The 18,509-nt window shown below is 44.3% G+C and overlaps 1 protein-coding gene across 1 annotated transcript in view; it reads left to right on the forward strand.

The window, feature by feature from the left end:
• Positions 1–18,140, forward strand: part of SPTAN1 (spectrin alpha, non-erythrocytic 1) — a 154,070-nt gene extending 135,930 nt beyond the window's left edge. The window contains exons 44-57 of the mRNA XM_082263944.1: positions 951–1,083; positions 1,174–1,272; positions 1,355–1,514; positions 4,081–4,157; positions 4,417–4,626; positions 4,740–5,036; positions 5,266–5,378; positions 5,602–5,619; positions 10,163–10,217; positions 13,448–13,644; positions 16,022–16,075; positions 16,163–16,309; positions 16,398–16,545; positions 17,848–18,140. Of these exons, the coding sequence (XP_082120070.1) occupies positions 951–1,083; positions 1,174–1,272; positions 1,355–1,514; positions 4,081–4,157; positions 4,417–4,626; positions 4,740–5,036; positions 5,266–5,378; positions 5,602–5,619; positions 10,163–10,217; positions 13,448–13,644; positions 16,022–16,075; positions 16,163–16,309; positions 16,398–16,545; positions 17,848–17,973 (1,834 nt within the window). The 3' untranslated portion in view covers positions 17,974–18,140. The remainder of the gene's footprint in view (positions 1–950; positions 1,084–1,173; positions 1,273–1,354; positions 1,515–4,080; positions 4,158–4,416; positions 4,627–4,739; positions 5,037–5,265; positions 5,379–5,601; positions 5,620–10,162; positions 10,218–13,447; positions 13,645–16,021; positions 16,076–16,162; positions 16,310–16,397; positions 16,546–17,847) is intronic.
• Positions 18,141–18,509: the final 369 nt, after the last annotated feature.

Raw genomic sequence — 18,509 nt, forward strand, 5'->3', positions numbered from 1 at the left:
GCTAGGGATCTACCGATTATCAGCAAAGCCGATTTATCGAGGGCCAATCTACACTTTCCCCGATATATCGCAATCGGCCCCCGGAGGTTACCGATATTTCGGAAAGTGCTGTACCGGAGTGGTGCCTGCAGCTAGAGGCATCACCCTGGTACTGGCGTCCATAGCTGACGGTCGGCTGTCTTATAATGACAACTGATTTGGCTGAGAAGCTGCTCGGCTGTCATAACAAGGAGCAAGAGCGGACGCCGCCGAAGACCCAATCAAAGCCGCATACGGCTCTGATCGGGTCTCCATGCAAAAACCCCGAAGTGATGTCATGACATCACTTCCGGGTACTGGCGCCAGATTAAAAAAAAATGACAGCATTCAAAACAGCCAAACTTGGTGTTTTGAATGCTTTGACATGCAGAGGAGGGGTTTGGGGTCTTTTAGACACCCAGATCCCTCCACAAGAGTACCTGTCAAAGAAAGAAACCTTTTTTTTTTTTTTTTAAATGTACGAAAATATCAGCCCATATTGACTGATACGCGATGACCAAAATATTAGTATCGGCAATGAAAAAACTATATCGGTCGATCACTACTGTTTGCTATGCCTTTCATTCTACAGTGTCTATTTCTTCGCAATTGTTTGTAATCCTCATTTGTGGAGACTATTGGCGAGATGAGATGGTAATCAAACTTTTATTCCCTAATCTGCTTTAAATAGAATATATAGTCTGATACCTCCTTCCCGCTTTGAACATGTGAATACTGTTAGGTTTGTTTGATTCCCTTTTCACAGTAGGTGAATTTGCTTTTGCATACAGTAGGGCTTTTGTTTTTATGAAGATGCAAGATAGCTCTCCTCAAATGCAATAAAAATGTAGAGGTGTTAACAACATCAGCAAGTCCTGTCCCAGATATTTAAAATGTCTACAGAAATCTTTGTTTTTCATTGGTTTATGCAGGGGTCAGAGGTTGGAGGAATCTCTGGAGTACCAACAGTTTGTAGCCAATGTTGAGGAAGAGGAAGCATGGATCAATGAAAAGATGACTCTGGTTGCTAGTGAGGACTATGGTGACACCCTGGCTGCCATCCAGGTGAGAAAATTGAAGATTGTAGGTAAATAGCGGTATGTTAGCTCAGTCAAGACTGAATGTATAAGGCAACCTTGTTCGTTCTGTTTTTAGGGATTGCTCAAGAAACACGAGGCATTTGAAACAGACTTCACTGTACACAAGGAAAGGGTTCATGATGTCTGTTCCAATGGAGAAGATCTTATCCGAAAGGTAAGATTTTGGCAATCCAGAAAATATTCCTTTAAAGCCGTCATCCAAAAGGCTTCATTAAATGTTTAAATCTTCCTTCCAGAATAATCATCACGTAGACAATATCAGTGCCAAAATGCAAGGCCTCAGAGGGAAGGTGGCAGAGCTTGAGAAGGCAGCCGCTCAGCGCAAAGCCAAGCTTGATGAAAACTCTGCCTTCCTACAATTCAATTGGAAGGCAGACGTGGTGGAATCCTGGATAGGTGAGGCTCTTCAAATATAATCTTGATCAACTGCTGCAGATGTAAGATGAAGGCAGGCATTCTAATTGTATATTATTTTAATTGTTGAATTGGTGATATCTTTATGCCCATTCTTTAAGCTTGCCAAATTTTTTTCTTTTTTTGGCTTGAATTCTGTCTATATGTTTAGGGACTATTCACACGTCTCCATGTTTATGCAGTGAAACTCAATGTATATTTCTGAGGAAAATGTATTACAAGAAGAAATTCTGTACTTTCCAATGGCAGGGTTCGTACGGTCATGAAAAACCTGGAAAAGTCATGGAATTTTTAAAATGGCAATTTCCAGGTCTGGAAAAGTTTTGGAAAATAATTTAACCCACAAAGTTTTGGAAAAGTCATGGAAATTTGTTTCACAATCACTGTATATTCGAATATGCAGAAAAGAGAGAAAGGCGCCACTCAGTGTAGCAGATGTAAATAATTTTATTGACACATATTGAAAACTTACACGGAGGTAAGCGTCTATCTTCATAGCTCGGCGTCCTTCCGGGTCAGCGGTGTTTCCGTCCCCTGAGGCTGGCCAGCAGCCGGGAGATGACACTAGGGGAGAACCATTTAGGGGACTTGGTCAGATCGAGGCAGTGGTGAAGCGCATACCTAACTGGAGGGCCGCATGAATGTGATGACACGGGGGGGCAGTAACCAGTTTCGGAGCATGCGTGAACCACTCCTTCTTCAGACCCCTGAAGAAGGAGAGGTTCACACATGCTCCGAAACCGGTTACCGCCCCCCCCCCCCCCCCCCCGCTTCATCACATTCTTGCGGCCCTCCAGTGAGGTATGCGCTTCACCGCTGCCTCAATCTGACTGAGTCCCCTGATTGGTTCTCCCCTAGTGTCATCTCCCGGCTGCTGGCCAGCCTCAGGGACAGAAACACAGCGGACCCGGAAGGACGCCAAGCTATGAAGATAGACGCTTACCTCCATGTAAGTTTTTTTAGTATGTGTCAATAAAATTATTTAAATCTGCTACTCTGAGTGGCGCCTTTCGTTCTTTTCTGCCTGTTCGTGGGACTGTTGCTTTGGCCTAACAAAGAGCTGCCCTCGATGTAAGTGCCGCATTTGTGCGTCTGTGCCATCCATACCAGTCCGGCTGCACCTTATCCATCATGACTGCCAGAACTGAAACTTTATCCCCCAAATAGGAGCACCCATCAAATCTTTTTCTTTCTCCGGTATATTCGAATATAGTTGATAATATTGGTTAAATTACAATAGTTAACTTTTGCGCGATCCTTCGCGTGAAGTTTTCTGTGCGGGGTAACCTTTTTTACAGTCTATGGGGGTAACGCAGTTTCAGCTAACGTTGGTGTGTAGCAAAAATATGCTGGGTGTAACATGGATTTTTCTTCTTATTGAACATGTATACATAGACATTTCATGAAACATTAGGTCATGAATATTTACTTGAAGTCATGGAATTTTTATTGGTAAAAATGTGTACGGACGCCGAATTTGGCTTATCCACATCTATACACTGCAGGTAATGAGAAAGCAAACTTTATGATCCCAGTCACACCTACACATTTTGGAATGCACAGAACTGCGGGAATCCTGCCTCAGACTTTAGAAACCCTGAATTGACTTTGTCCCTTACCTTTTGGTATTTAAATATGTAAGGCGTACCTCAAATGTAATTTTCATTATTATTTTGGTAATAATTTAATAGTTTTGACATCTACGACTTGTCAGGTGGTTCATGTTTGACCTGCCGCATTGGCCTTGTGTTTCCTTTAAAGTGGAACTCCAACCAAAACTTTATAAGTTACATAGTGAGGTTGAAAAAAGACATCAGTCCATCCAGTTCAACCTATGATGTGTGTGTGTGTGTGTGTTTGCTGTTAACCGTACATTGTATACCCCTGTATGTTGTGGTCTTTAAGGTGCCCATCTAATAGTTTTTTTTAACTATCGATGCTCCCTGCTGATACCACTACTTGTGGAAGAGAATTCTACATCCTTACTGCTCTGATAATGAAGAACCCCCTACGTATTTTAAGGTTAAACCGTTTTTCCTCTAGTTTTAGTGAGTGGCCACGTGTCTTATTGTATTCCCTTTCTCTGAATAGGTTTTTCCATATGCTAGGGTCGCCAGTACAGTATTTGTACATTGATATCATATCCCCCCTCAATCGTCTCTTCTCCAGAGAGAAAAGGTTCAGTGCTTGTAGTCTTTCCTCATAGCTGATGTCCTCCATTCCTCTAATTATTTTTGTTGCCCTTCTCTGGACTCTCTCCAGTTCCAGCACATCCTTCCTGAGGACCGGTGCCCAGAACTGGACAGCATACTCCAGATGTGGCCGGACCAGAGTCTTGTAGAGCGGGAGAATAATCTCTTTATTTCTGGAGTGAATCCCCATTTTTATACATCCCAGTATTAAGTTGGCTTTGCTTGCAGCGGCTTGGCATTGCATGCCACTGCCAAGCCTGTTGTCTACCAGTGCCCCCAGGTCCTTTTCCTTTATAAGATATTTCTTGGCCAGCTTTTGTCTTTTGTGTTTTTAGTTTGCATATTTTGCCTTTTAGGTGAGAAGGAAAACAGCCTGAAGACAGATGACTATGGCAGAGATCTGTCCTCTGTGCAGACACTTCTTACTAAGCAGGTCAGTGGACTGTAAATTAATACTGTGCCATTGGTTGATGCACTGGAGGTTATTTACTAAAACTGAAGAGTGAAAAATATGGTGCAGTTCTGCAAAGAAACCAATCAGCTTCCAGGTTTTATTGCCGAAGCTTAACTGAACAAGCTGAAGTTAGAAGCTGATTGGCTACCATGCCACTAGATTCTGAGTGCACCAGTTTTGGTAATTCCCCCCCACTGTGCCATCTGTTTGACAATGTGTGTTTTTTTTTTACTTTCAGGAAACATTTGATGCTGGACTCCAAGCATTCCAACAGGAAGGCATCACCAACATCACTGCACTAAAAGACCAATTACTTGCAGCTAAGCATGTGCAGTCCAGGGCTATAGAGACCCGCCATGCCTCCCTTATGAAACGATGGAACCAACTGCTGGATAACTCCGCTGCCCGAAAGAAGAAGCTTCTGGAGGCACAAGAGCACTACAGAAAGGTAGGCTGCCTTTGTGATCATATTGGCATTTTTCAGACTACTTGTTAACTCTAGGGTAATGTCTAGAAATCCGTGTACTACTATAATCCAATTAAACCTTTATTTCATGTTAGGTTGAAGACTTATTCTTGACATTTGCCAAGAAAGCATCTGCCTTCAACAGCTGGTTTGAGAATGCAGAAGAGGACTTGACAGATCCAGTCCGCTGTAATTCCCTTGAGGAGATCAAGGCTCTGCGTGAAGCACATGATGCATTCCGAAACTCCCTCAGCTCAGCGCAGACCGACTTCAACCAGCTGGCTGAATTGGACCGGCAGATCAAGGGTTACCGGGTGGCTTCCAATCCATACACCTGGTTCACCATGGAAGCTTTGGAAGAGACTTGGCGCAACCTGCAGAAAATCATAAAGGTAAATGTACAAAGGCTGCTCAGTAAGCAGAATGATCTGAACTGCTAAGTTGGTTTAGTATCTTAACTGTAACCGTCATCCAATAATGAGGTTTTAGTGCAGTGTCTGAAGTATGGCTCCAAAGGGGTCCCTTTGATGGGGTCTCAAATGCTTAACCTGCCATCAAGTGGATGAAAATGTTTTGCTTATGGCATAGCGCTTTAGTTCTCTATTTATTTTTGCCCAATAGGAACGTGAACTGGAACTTCAGAAGGAACAGCGAAGGCAGGAGGAGAACGATAAGCTGCGCCAGGAGTTTGCACAGCACGCTAATGCATTCCATCAGTGGATCCAAGAGACCAGGTTACTGATATTTCCCTCCAACAAGACCTTCATGTCTTTTCCACTGCATTTTGTGTTCTCTCGCTTATGTCCAGCTGTTCTTAATCCTGTTAATTATCCATGATCCGTTGTTTGTAATGAATTGTAAATCTGTGATGCTTCAACAATGTTTTTTTTCACTTTTGTATGTTCTTTTTTTTTCCCCGTCTGTGTGCTGCTACCTTCAATTTGCCTCTGTCCATAGGACCTACCTTCTGGATGGGTTAGTATTCTAAGATTGTGTGATGCAGTAGATGTGTACAGCTTATTTTGTGACTGCAGTTGTTTTAAATGTGTTTGATTGTAGACTGGACTACTGCAGTAGATTGTTCTAATGGACCAGGAAAGCTGAACACCTAGTTAATTACATTGTCTACTATGGTAATCGGCATTACTATAGGCAGTAGTCAGGCAGCAGCTGCTGCTAAGTTAAAACCGAGCAGCTAATTTCATCTTGTGTAGAATTACAAGTGCTGGTTTGCACCATCAAGAATAGGGTAGTTGCAGCCTACTGTACATATTGTCTGTCAGACCATACAACGGCCTGTACTCATGGATTTTTCTGCAGCACAGTAAAGATTATATAGAGACAACTCTCTTGTGGACATAGGTGTCAACATTGACTAAGGCCCCTTTCACACAGGCGGACCGTTCAGATTCGCCTGTCAGTTTTTTTGGCCGATCTGAACGGTCCCCCCATGCATCCCTATGGGGCATCGGATGTCAGCGGAGACATGTCCTCTGACATCCGATCCGTCAAATCTGGACGGATGAAAACCCTTTTTTCCATCCGTCGATCGGATGAGAACGGACCGACGGTCCGTTCCCATCCGATTCCCCCATAGAGATATATGGGGAACTGACAGCTGTGTCTCCGCACACAGTGCAGAGAACAGCTGTCATCCTCCTGCTCAGCGGGGGATCTCAGCTGTCATCCTCCTGCTCAGTCCGTCCGACGGACGGGCTGTGTGAAAGAGCCCGAAGGGCTGCTTTAAACAGTTGAACAATCTCTTGCCTCGTTTCCACTGAGTGGTACGGCACGGTTCGGAACGGTGCACCTTGATCAGGCTTGCCTTTCCATCGCCAACAGTACCTCAACAGTGTTGCTCCACCCTGTTGGTATGGTACTAATGTGCTTGGTACCCCAACGAAAGGGTCCCAAAACAGTGGTACGGTTCGGAATTGGGGTACCAGTCACAACTTTTGACAATGGAAACGGCAAAAATTGCGTACCGAACCGTACCGCTCAGTGGAAACAAGGCATCTAAGACTACCCAAGGAGAATTGCTTGTTCAGCTTTGAGCAAATCCTCATTCATTATAGAAAGTACTAATCGGGAGATTACCCCCTAGGTATTGCAAGCAATGCTTGGTTTGGCCCTTGCATATACATTAGACTACATTTGGCCAATGTTACATTTCTCTTGGGCCAAAACGCGATGCGTGTGACATCCAACATGCATTCACTGCTCAGAGTAGTTACTAGAAGTGTTAAAAACCTGTGTCCATGAAAAAGATCTGAAGGATACATTGGTGCTTCTAGGAACACTAAGGATTGCGTACCACCCTGAGAGCTCAAAGAGAGGCTCACAAGTGTGGGTCCTTTATCTTCAGCCTCATAGTAGCCATATATTATTTAATTACTGCACAATGGTTTTTGCATTCTTGTGTTGCAATGCTCTTGCCTTGCTTGCTATTTCCTTTTACAATCTGTATGTGGCTCTTACATGGGTGGATACGTTGCTGTGTAGGGTGGATGTCGTGGCTTTCTGTTTTCCTGATCTTTGTGTTGGGAGCGTGGACTATTCACAACTGGGTCTCTCTTCTCTAGCATAGCCTATCGCAGAGTCATACGTGTGTATCAGTATGAAGTTGGGGATGATCTATCTGGAAGGTTTTTCTTCTTTATTCCTTTTTCCACTGGTTTTCCGTGGCACTATGTGATGCTTTCTCAATACTAACACACTGCTGCAATATCGAGCCAAGGACACCCATCATTGAGTGTTCCCCTCATAGCTTTCCCCTCTGGTGTTGGACTTCATCCTTAAGTCAAATATTCTCCTGAAAATCAGAAATGTTTGATCATTACAGTGGAATTCCAACCAACCTTTTCTTTTTAGCTTTATGGTGGGAAAGGGATAGAACCTCTGTCCATTTTATTTATTGCTTTATGGGGCCATATTGTGGAAATTCCTAAACTTTTGTCACAGACAGGATTTAAATAGAAATTTCCCTAACAGGGTTAAAAACCACTCAAAGCCCCCATTCACACTGGAGCGATTTATCATGCGATTTGACAGGTCAAAACACATGACAAATCCCATCCTATTGCCGGCACTAGCAGTGTTCAAATCGATGCGACGCTAAATTTGCCAATGACAGCAACGATGGGGGCACAATTCCTCCCAATTACAGCAACGATGGGGGCACAATTCCTCCCAATTACAGCAACGATGGGGGCACAATTCCTCCCAATGACGGCAACGATGGGGGCACAATTCCTCCCAATGACGGCAACGATGGGGGCACAATTCCTCCCAATGACGGCAACGATGGGGGCACAATTCCTCCCAATGACGGCAACGATGGGGGCACAATTCCTCCCAATGACGGCAACGATGGGGGCACAATTCCTCCCAATGATGGCAACGATGCGGGGCACAATTCCTCCCAATGACAACAACGATGGGGGCACAATTCCTCCCAATGACAGGAACGACGCAGGGCACAATTCCTCCCAATGACAGGAACGACGCAGGGCACAATTCCTCCCAATGACAGGAACAACGCAGGGCACAATTCCTCCCAATGACAGGAACGACGCAGGGCACAATTCCTCCCAATGACAGGAACGACGCAGGGCACAATTCCTCCCAATGACGGCAACAATGGGGGCACAATTCCTCCCAATGACGGCAACGATGGGGGCACAATTCCTCCCAATGACAGCAACGATGGGGGCACAATTCCTCCCAATGACAGCAACGATGGGGGCACAATTCCTCCCAATGACAGGAACGACGCGGGGCACAATTCCTCCCAATGACAAGTTACAGTAGGCTTTTAATGACATTTCTTGTAGTGTTGAAGCCTGCTAGCAGCTTAGAGACAGCTAGTGTGTTCCCTTTTCAGGATCTGTGTTCAGCATCTCCAAATTGGAGCTAAAGGTTTCTAAAGCCTTCAATTAAGCTGTTTAGAGGTCTGTGAAAGCCTTTTGTACACACTGCTGTTATACAAGCTGATGCTTTTGTGTACAAGACCTAAGAAAAAGTGCAAAGTAGATAAAGGACTTGCAGCTGCCTGACTTTTTCTAGTATGAGACAGTGCTATGGAACCCAACTGACTTGTGAGACCTTACGAATCTATTTACAGCTCAAAGGCAGCCACGTAAGTAGACCATCTAACCACTGGTCATGAGTCTCCCAGTGGAGTAGGTTAACGTGTATCCCCTTAAGGGGGTCATTCCTCCCAAAATTGGTATTTCTGTGATGAGTCTGGTCACCTGCTTTTTTGCATTACCTAGATTTTTGGGTGTCCCCCCCCCCCCCCCATGCTGCTTGATACCATGTACAATAAAAAAAATCCTACAGTAAAGGTTAGACTTCGATTCTTGGCTGCTTCAGCATGGGCTGGCTGAGATTTGAACCATGTATGGGCAGGCTGATTGGCTGCTTCAGCATGGGCTGGCTGAGATTTGAACCATGTATGGGCAGGCTGATTGGCTGCTTCAGCATGGGCTGGCTGAGATTTGAACCATGTATGGGCAGGCTGATGGGCTGCTTCAGCATGGGCTGGCTGAGATTTGAACCATGTATGGGCAGGCTGATTGTACCAAAGTCGTTCTATGGATAAACTTGAGTACAACCAGCATGTCAGTTTTTTCATGCAATTATTGGCAGCATCTATATCTGCTAGCGATAACCACTCTGGGCAGAAATGGCTCCCTGCACTCCTTCCCCAACAGGAGAACACAAGGCTCCACCAGAGGGATTCCCCAATTGAGCGGGAAAAGAAAATCACTCTATGGCCAGATTAAGTATTAGTTTTTAGTCTTGAGGTTTTTGTTTGCTGTTTTAAAATATGGTTGGTCTCAAATATACCAATAAGAGCCCCTATGAGGAAGATCTTGAGAAAGGATCTAATGCAGAAACATTTTTGAATGTCAAGTCCATCCAACACCAAAATCTCTAAGCAAGTAACTACGGCAGGGCAAATCTTGCTTTTAGAGTCCTCAAGAAGTCCCACTCTTACCAATCTAGACTTTTAATAGATTAAATTCTTTCACTTGTAGCTTAAAGTGCACTTTTACCAAAGCACAGACTGTTGTGTGAGTGCCTAACCTTCACATGTTGCACTGTATGATCATGTAGGCACAAGGAAGTGACTTGGTGTGGTTGGCTGGAGTGATATAGTTGAGTGGCTGTGGATCGGGGAGTGTTCAGTGCTTCTCTTGACACCCCATCCTCCCGTGCTGGGTGCGTTAGTTGTGCACTAACCCCATGGTGTGGCTCTTAGAGAAAGGCTTCCGTAGGCACTTTTCTGCTGCAACACTGGGTCCGGGGGTGTGGTGGTGGTGGTGGCTTGGCATGGGGCTATTCTTCTGGAGTCTGTCCTGGACTTGAAGGTAATATGAAGTACAAGATCGCACACATTGTATAAAACACAGCGTGGTGTATAATTAGAACATGCAGTTAGAGCAGCCGTGCTCTGATAACTTCAAGATCCAGATATAAAAGTCTTCTGTTACTGACTGCTGTTTCTATATAGGTCTTGCATGGTTGAAGAATCTGGAACATTGGAGTCTCAATTGGAAGCAACTAAGGTGCGTACCATACTGATCAAGGATAAGTAAATATAAGAGTAATTTATCTCATATCGTGTAAGAAGGTGCAGTGCAGAAAAGGACCTTTGTGTGATTGGCAGAGATAAATGAACTTGCTCCATGCATGCAGATATTAAAGGATCCAAAAGTTTGATGGAGTCTTCCCCAGTCACCACGTGTGTGCAATTGCTTCATTGAACAGTCAGATAAATGGTGCCCACATCATCTTGGCAGGCATTGATCCTGCAACTCCTGCACCTCCCAAGAGGATCCCACCTGGGAGAATGATGACAGTCTACCTAGAGTTTCAAAGTCTAAATGTTAAGATATGTCGCTGGTTGTAGTGGAAATTATCCATGTAGTGGTCAGAGGTAGACTTTCAAAAATGTTCATTAGACTAGACCTAGACGTATACTTGCTTGTTCCAGCAGACTCTCTCCATTTATGTGACCGGTTCCCTGATGCATCTTCTCTAAGATGCTCAATGATGTCATAGAGTACAAGGCAGAGCCAATAGCCCTACATTGTGCATCAGGACAGAAAGGGGACTGCTCACAAACTAAATAGGAGAGTGAGCAAGGAGTAAGACAAATATTCTTCATCTCCCAGCGTTAAAGAGGTTGTAAACTCGTTTAAAATTTTTTTATTTTTTTTACAACCTGCAAGAGAAAGACATAATGAGCTAGTATGCATCGCATACTAGCTCATTATGAAATACTTACCTTAGAACGAGCCCCCGCCGTCACCTGTATGACGAGCGACATGTTCAGTCGCCCGTCTTCCGGGAGCCGACGGTCACGGCACGGGGCTCTGAAGGAACGGCACGATCAGCCGTTCCTTCAGAGCGCATGCGCCAGTGACGTCACTGGCTGCATTAAAGGTAAATATCTCCTAAACGGTACATGTTTAGGAGATATTTACAGTACCTATAGGTAAGCCTTATCATAGGCTTACCTATAGGTACAACTTCCTGAGGAGGGTTTACTTCCTCTTTAACTCGCATTTAAGCTTTTGTAGGATGGGGGTGACCAGCTGGACATTGCAAGGGTTTTTTTTTTTTTTTTTGGGGGGGTTTTTGGGGGGGGGGGTTCTTCTTTCTTTTTTTTAACTTCCAGAGTTAGGATTTAAAGGGAAACCATCAGAAACAGTTACTTAACCTCTTGACGCCAACATAACACAAATATGCGGCCTCCCTTCACTGGGCTTTTTGCCATGGGGCCTCCTATTTGCATATATCACTTTGTGCTGGGAGTGGGCTGCATAGCGTGTTCCCAGCACCAAGGCTGGGGTCTCACCGAGAGCTCCGGGCTCTGTACTAATGATCAGAACCGGAACTCGGGATTCCGGGTCACCTGATTGCTTTAGTAGCCTCTGATTGGCTACCACAGTGATCAGTCATTGTGACGCCCGCCCCTGTGCTTCTCTCTCCCTGTGAATGGAGAGAAAAGATGCATGGTTTCTTTGTCTTTCCTTGCAGAGAGAGAGAAAAAAAATGTGTGTAAAAAAAAAAAAAAAGAGAAAAGAAATTGCCTAGATCAAGGTTTGATCCAGGTCAGTGCCAGAGTTAGTGTTTGGGTGGGTCAAAGTTCAGGGTCTGTATATTTTAGGCAGGATTTTTTTTTTTTTTTAATTAGTGTCAGTGTTTTTTTAGGTAGGGGGAAAAAAAATCAAAATGCACACTATTTGTGGGCTGCATTATGGGTGCAAACCACAAATAACCTACACATATGTGGGGTATCGGTGCGATGGTCAGGAGCAGAAGAATTTATTTAGGATTGTTCTTTGGGGGTAGGTTATGGTAGTAAGAAATCTATACAGGAAAATGAAAAAAAAACAAACCTATTCTGGGATAGTTTTTCTTGATGATCATAAAAAAAAAAAAAAAAAATCAGAAGATATCAAGAACCATTTACCAACAAATGAAAGCCCAATTTGTCCGGAATAAAAAATGTGGTATGATTCATCTGGATGTACTAATGTCATGGACTTGCAATAGTGTTTGGCAGCTTACCTGCTCCTTCATGTCTGCATTAGAGGCCAGACTCCCCTTCTGGCTCCTTTTTATCATCTCTCCTCCCTGTTCGGCCCCACCCCAGGCCATTGCAGGAAGTCTATATTAACCAGCGCACTGCAGGTCTGCTTTGCTGTTCAACAGTGTTTTGTTAGTTCATGTTCCTGTCTGCCGTGTGCTTCATCTACCTTTCTGTGTACCGACTTTGGTTTGTCTCTGACTATTCCTGTTTGCCTGTTACCCTGACCTTCGGCCTGTCCCTTGGTTACCCTCGTCTGCCTGTTGCCCCGACCTCGGCTTACCCATCACTATCCCTTGTGTCCTGAGTGGCTGCTTCCCCTCTCTCCCTACGGAGCGTGACTCGGGGGACCCCAGGGGCCGTGACCTGGGCCCATTTGCAGCCAAGTCCATCCTCCCCGCTAGAGGCTCTGGTGAACACCTGCTGGGTCTTAGACTCCGCGCCCTGGGGAATCTTGGGCTCACGTTCCGGTCCATCCGCAGCAGTCTATCGGGTTCACTACCTTGCGCTGCGCCCCTGCCCCTAACAGGGTGCAGTTGTCATCTGGCCACATGTGACCTGACAGTTTAGAAATGCAGTAATTTAGAACTTAGATGAAAGGTTTAACACTGGGAAAAACTTTTTAAAATATAAATAGTGCATTTTATATTCAACTATATAGATCAGACCAAAATGAGGGACAAATCAGGAGGAAAGAGGGACAGAGGGCCTTTGTTCCAAATCAAGGACAGTCCCTTGACATCAGGGACAGTTGGGAGCTATGTATGACATTGCAAACTGCAGCCACAACATGTAAGCCCATCATTGCATGGAAAGGCAAACAAATAGCATAGGGAATAGAACTGCACTGATACCTACTAAAATATTTTAAAGTGTATATTGCCTTTAAATGGAGCTGACAGAGCTGGATAGAGGAAAAGTCAAAAATGCACTAAAATGAATAAAAAAAAAACAGGCATTCAGAAAAGCATCCGAACTGCTTTTCTATGGTGTGAACTGGCCCCAAAGGTAAAAATCTTGCAAGATCAGTGATGTATTTTACACGTATAGAAATGTCACCCAATGTTTTCGAGGCATACAGATGCTGGAGCTGACACTTCAAATAAAAAAAAAAAAAACATTCAGTCTTGGTTTGAATTATTTAAAAGCGATCTCACGTCTGTGAAGGTTTATTGACTTATTTTTCTTCTCCCATCACAGAGGAAACATCAAGAGATTCGGGCAATGAGAAGTCAGCTTAAGAAGATAGAGGACCTGGGAGCTGCTATGGAAGAGGCATTGATTTTAGATAATAAATACACAGAACACAGTACGGTGGGACTGGCACAACAGTGGGACCAATTAGATCAGCTGGGCATGAGAATGCAACACAACCTGGAACAGCAAATCCAAGCCAGGTATGTTAGAGAAAGCCGGTGTGGGTAGGCTCTTGTGTTGGAGTACAGTGCTCCAAGACTTGGTTTTGGCTGCCGGTCTGTGAGGCCATGCCCGTGTTTCCATCTTCTTGCAAAAATGATGTTGCAGTACCTTGGTTTAATAAAATGAAACAAGAAATGTAATCCCGGCCACCTAGCTTGGCAATTAGATGGGCAGACCTCTGCTTGAGAACCACAATTTGGGACACATCTGCCCGTTCTTGATCTTGGTGAAGCCCACCTTGATCTTGATGAAGCCCACCATTGGGTATCTATTAACTAGGCCAATGGTGTCTACTTAGTGCAGTGCTTCCTTCCCTTTTCCCAATAAAGCAGTAGTAAACCGCAAAAAAAAAATAATCTTCTCCCTGCAAGATAAGAGCATAATGTGCTAGTGTGCATCGCATACTAGCTAATGATGAAAGACTTGCCTGAAAACAAAGCCCACCAGTGGCATTATGTCACCACTGACACAGCTTCCATCTTCACCCAGTCTTCCTTCCAGGTTTGCAGGGTGCGGCCGTTTGAATGGCCGAGCTGCAAAAACTTCACTACCACGCGGGAGTCACAGCCATGGCACGGCTCTCAGTGGACGGCGCACCGTCCATTGAGGGCACAGTGGGCATGTGTCACGTACCTGGTCAGTGAGCCTAACGTGTAGAGTAGAGCCTCTCGTACAGCACCAGCTCAGGGGTTACTGATATGGAGACAGCAGCCACAAGAGCACGGAGATGTAGGGGCGCCTGCAATCAGTCCAGTAATCCCTGTGGCAGCAATCAGCAGGAGGATGTGCAGCAGACAGACTGGTGGAAGGTACACTGGCACGGAGCATGGCAGACTGGAGGTGCAGGTGCAGAATCAGACGAGCCGGGTCGGTAACGTTCAGGTAGATCAAGCAGAACAGCAGGCAGAAGAAGAATCCAAAAACAAGCCGAGGTCGGGGTATTAAGCAGACAAACGTAAGTCAGGAGTAAGCCGGATCAGAATCAGAGGTCAACACAGGGATCTGGAATAACACAAGAAGCTGCAGACCAAACAGCAACAAGTCCATACTGCAGCCGGTTTAAATAGCCCGCCTGGCGCCAGCATTGGTGACAGCCATGCGTGCGCACGTTCGCAAGTGCGTGCATATGTGCGAGTGCGTTTGCCTTTGCATGTTCCCTGGTCCACAATCATGTAATTTTGCCTGAACAGTTGCTGGCTTGCGCATGTGCGTATATATGCGCCACGAACCTCCATCTGTATAGGCATGTCCTCCCAGATAGCATGTTTAGGACATATTTACTGTACCTACAGGTAAGTCTTATTATAGGCTTACCTGTAGGTATAAATCAAGAAAAAAGGACTTTACTAACACTTTTAAGGGTTAACCTTTTTTCATAGACTCTGGCATTAACTAGGGAATTGCTCGTTCGTATCGGTTAATCCTAAACGGGTTCTATACTTGAGTGTGACATTTTAGAGACGGGATGATGCTGTGTTGGCCACACTTGGTAGTGATTGGTCTCTTTACATCTCACAGCAGGTTGCTAATTATCAGGTAAAAATAAAAAAGGGAATGATATTTGCGCTTAAGACAGAAAAATACTATACAATATATACTAGACAATATAAAATACATGTACACAAGGCTGCTCGCTCAATAGGAAGATCACAGTCCATATAAAGTAGTAGATGTATATTAGGAGCTGCGCCAGACATATATTAAACAATCTATCCCAGTAATACAGTCCATGGACAATCTAATAGAGTAGAACTGCAGGTAGAAAGAAAGGACCCGATCCAATCAGCCAATCACCAGTGAATAGTGAGAGAGATGAGTTACACCCTGTGCTGACACCCGTAGCCTCTTACCGGAATTTTTGACCCTCCTGTCACAGAGTGGTCAAACAGGCATAAGAGCAAAAAGCGCTTGGCGTAAATGATGGTTCCTAGTCACATTCCTCACATTCATAGTAGTCATCATATAACAGCGTCAATGGCTAAAACCGTGGTATGTAGCGTGCATAGCTCCGATACGTCCGCCTTACGCGTATCGTCAAACATCTATGACGTCTTCAGAGGCATGGTATAGCGGTGTGAGCACGCATTTAAATGAGCTGGCGCCCTAATTATCAGGGCTCTTTTTCAGGTGAAACTTGGTGGAACTCCTTTCCACCACCTTTGGCTCAGGCCCTCTGCTCCCTGCTCAGCACGATCACTTGTAGACACAGGGTTGTGGTTGAGTTCCTGCACCTTTTTTCTGAGAAAAAAAGCCCTGCTAATTATAATGTGTTATTCTGTGTGTTTCAGTAGGGTCATTCAACAAAGAAAACCTTTCTTAACCCATCTTGTGACTATCATTGGTTCCTTCTTTCAGAAACACAACGGGTGTCACAGAGGAAGCTCTCAAGGAATTCAGCATGATGTTCAAGTGAGTATTTGTTGCTTTGACTTGGCTACACGTGCGCCCTGTCTGGTGGTTTCCAACTTCTAAGATGAAACCTCCTTTATTCCTCAGGCACTTTGACAAGGATAAGTCTGGTCGTCTTAACCACCAGGAGTTCAAGTCTTGCTTGAGGTCTCTTGGATATGATCTTCCAATGGTAGAGGAAGGAGAACCTGATCCAGAATTTGAGAACATCCTAGATATCGTAGACCCAAACAGGTATTTTCTTTTGGTCATGTAATAATGCCAATTTGGTGAGAATTTTAGTAGGTATTTCTTTGATGAGCTTCGTCTGGTTTCTCGACAGAGACGGCCACGTGTCCTTACAAGAATACATGGCATTCATGATTAGCAGGGAAACCGAAAATGTGAAGTCCAGCGAGGAGATTGAAAGTGCATTCCGAGCGCTCAGCACTGAGCAGAAACCATACGTCACAAAAGAAGAACTCTATCAGGTAAATAAGAAAAATAATCTTCATTGCATTCTCCCTGGGAAAATCAGTCTTTCACTTAAAATGGTTTAACAGGGCAAGCTAAAGTTGGACTGCTGGAGACCTTTACCTTTATTACAGTAGCGGATTCCTAGATAGTCTGGTGTTAGACCAATAATTACAACCCTTGTAGGAAACAATCATCCTAATGCCTGTTGTTTTTGGATGTTCAAACTTTGAGATGCAAGAGTGTAGAAAACTAAAGCAAAGGTGTTGCCTCTTGCCTTCAGTTGGATTGCTTCCCTGCATTTTATTAATTTCAAGTGATTCTTATGGGCGGCTTCCCCAACAAGTGAGCACTGCTTGCTTCAGGCCTACAGTAAAGAAAAGGTCCAGCACACAGAGATGATGAGACTTAGTATTACTAAACCCACAACCATAAAATCAGTCTGTATATGCAGTAAAGCATGCTTGTTATACTCACTGTGGAACCTAAGGGGTTAATCCTCTGCATTGTATAAAAAGGCTGTTTGATCCTATCCTCTCTGATCCTCCTCCCTTTTTTTTTTTTTTTTAACTGTCCCCAATCCTTCTGCCGGTAGAACAAAGCCTTGGGGGCACTCTGCACATGCTCAGTTTGGTGTGCATTGCTAGAGAGTTTTTGTTTTTCTTGGGAGGGTGAACGTGATCAGCACAGGGCTACTTAGCCCTGTCCAGACAGAGGTTTAGCCTCATAGTACAATCAAAGTAGAATGAAAACTCCTACAAGCTTTGACTAGTGCTCAGCCGGACACTTATTGAAGTCATTAGACTGCGATATACTGCTGATGAGAAAAGGTATTTAGCAGTTTATATTTACTAAAATAATTGCATCTCCATGTTCTGTGTACTGTGGGAGACCAGATATAGTGAATGTAGACCACCATCCAAACACTCACATCAACAACACAAACACATACACGCTACCCTCCACCAGCTTTTTTCCCCACTGGGGGGTGAAGGGGAGATACGGAAAGATACCATACATATGACAGCATCACAAGATGAACTATTTCAACCCAATTCTACAACCTTCAACCCAATTCTACGACCTACAAAGTCTGAGACAATGGAGTGTCTATCCAGAAGGAATCCCCAATATCCAACCAGGGTTGCCGAACTTTTGAAAACTTATTAGGGAACGCCCTACTTTTATATATTAACTTATACAGCTTGGCACATCGCCGCTTACCATACTGTAGAATTGTTGTACCCTAGACGGCTCTGCATCTTTCCATCTCGTATTGTACTGTTTTTAATTTGTTGAAATTTATTTTGTTTTTTCAGAACCTGACACGTGAACAGGCAGACTACTGCATCTCACACATGAAACCATATATGGACAGTAAGGGCCGCGAGTTGCCCTCTGCGTACGACTATGTGGAATTCACACGTTCGCTATTCGTGAACTGATGTAGCCGAATTAAAGCCCTTGCTCGTGCCTGCTGACTTTGGCTGTGCATGTCCTCCTTTCTTCCCACACCCCATACCCGCACTGTGTTGTCATTGTTTTAGCTTTGGGTCTAGCCAACTGAAGAAGCAATATAAGCAGTGTGCTTTAATAAATGCTAAATATTCAATCCGGTGTCGTGTCTCTTTACATGAATGATAAAAACAATCATTTGCTGGTCATTTCAGTAAAATTACTCTTTTGGTGAATTCTGTCTTGAATTGAAAGTTTATGAAATTTTTTTTTTAAATTTAATTTTAATTTTCATGACATCCGCTTATTTTGTAGTAAAAAATACTTACCCGTTTACAACAGTCACTGTCTGAGAGTTCAACTTTGCAATTCAACTCTTCAATCAGTTTCTCGCTGTCTTCAATGCAACAATAAAATCAGTTCATTCGGATTGGTTCAACCTCAGTATAACCTTGGGAGCCAAACCTGAACCCACGCTGTGGGGGGAAAGCCTGTAATGTTGCTTGCTTCAAGGGATCCTGCTTGG

This window comes from Pelophylax lessonae (genome assembly GCF_965119305.1).
Source record: "Pelophylax lessonae genome assembly, chromosome: 7".
NCBI lineage: Eukaryota > Metazoa > Chordata > Amphibia > Anura > Ranidae > Pelophylax > Pelophylax lessonae.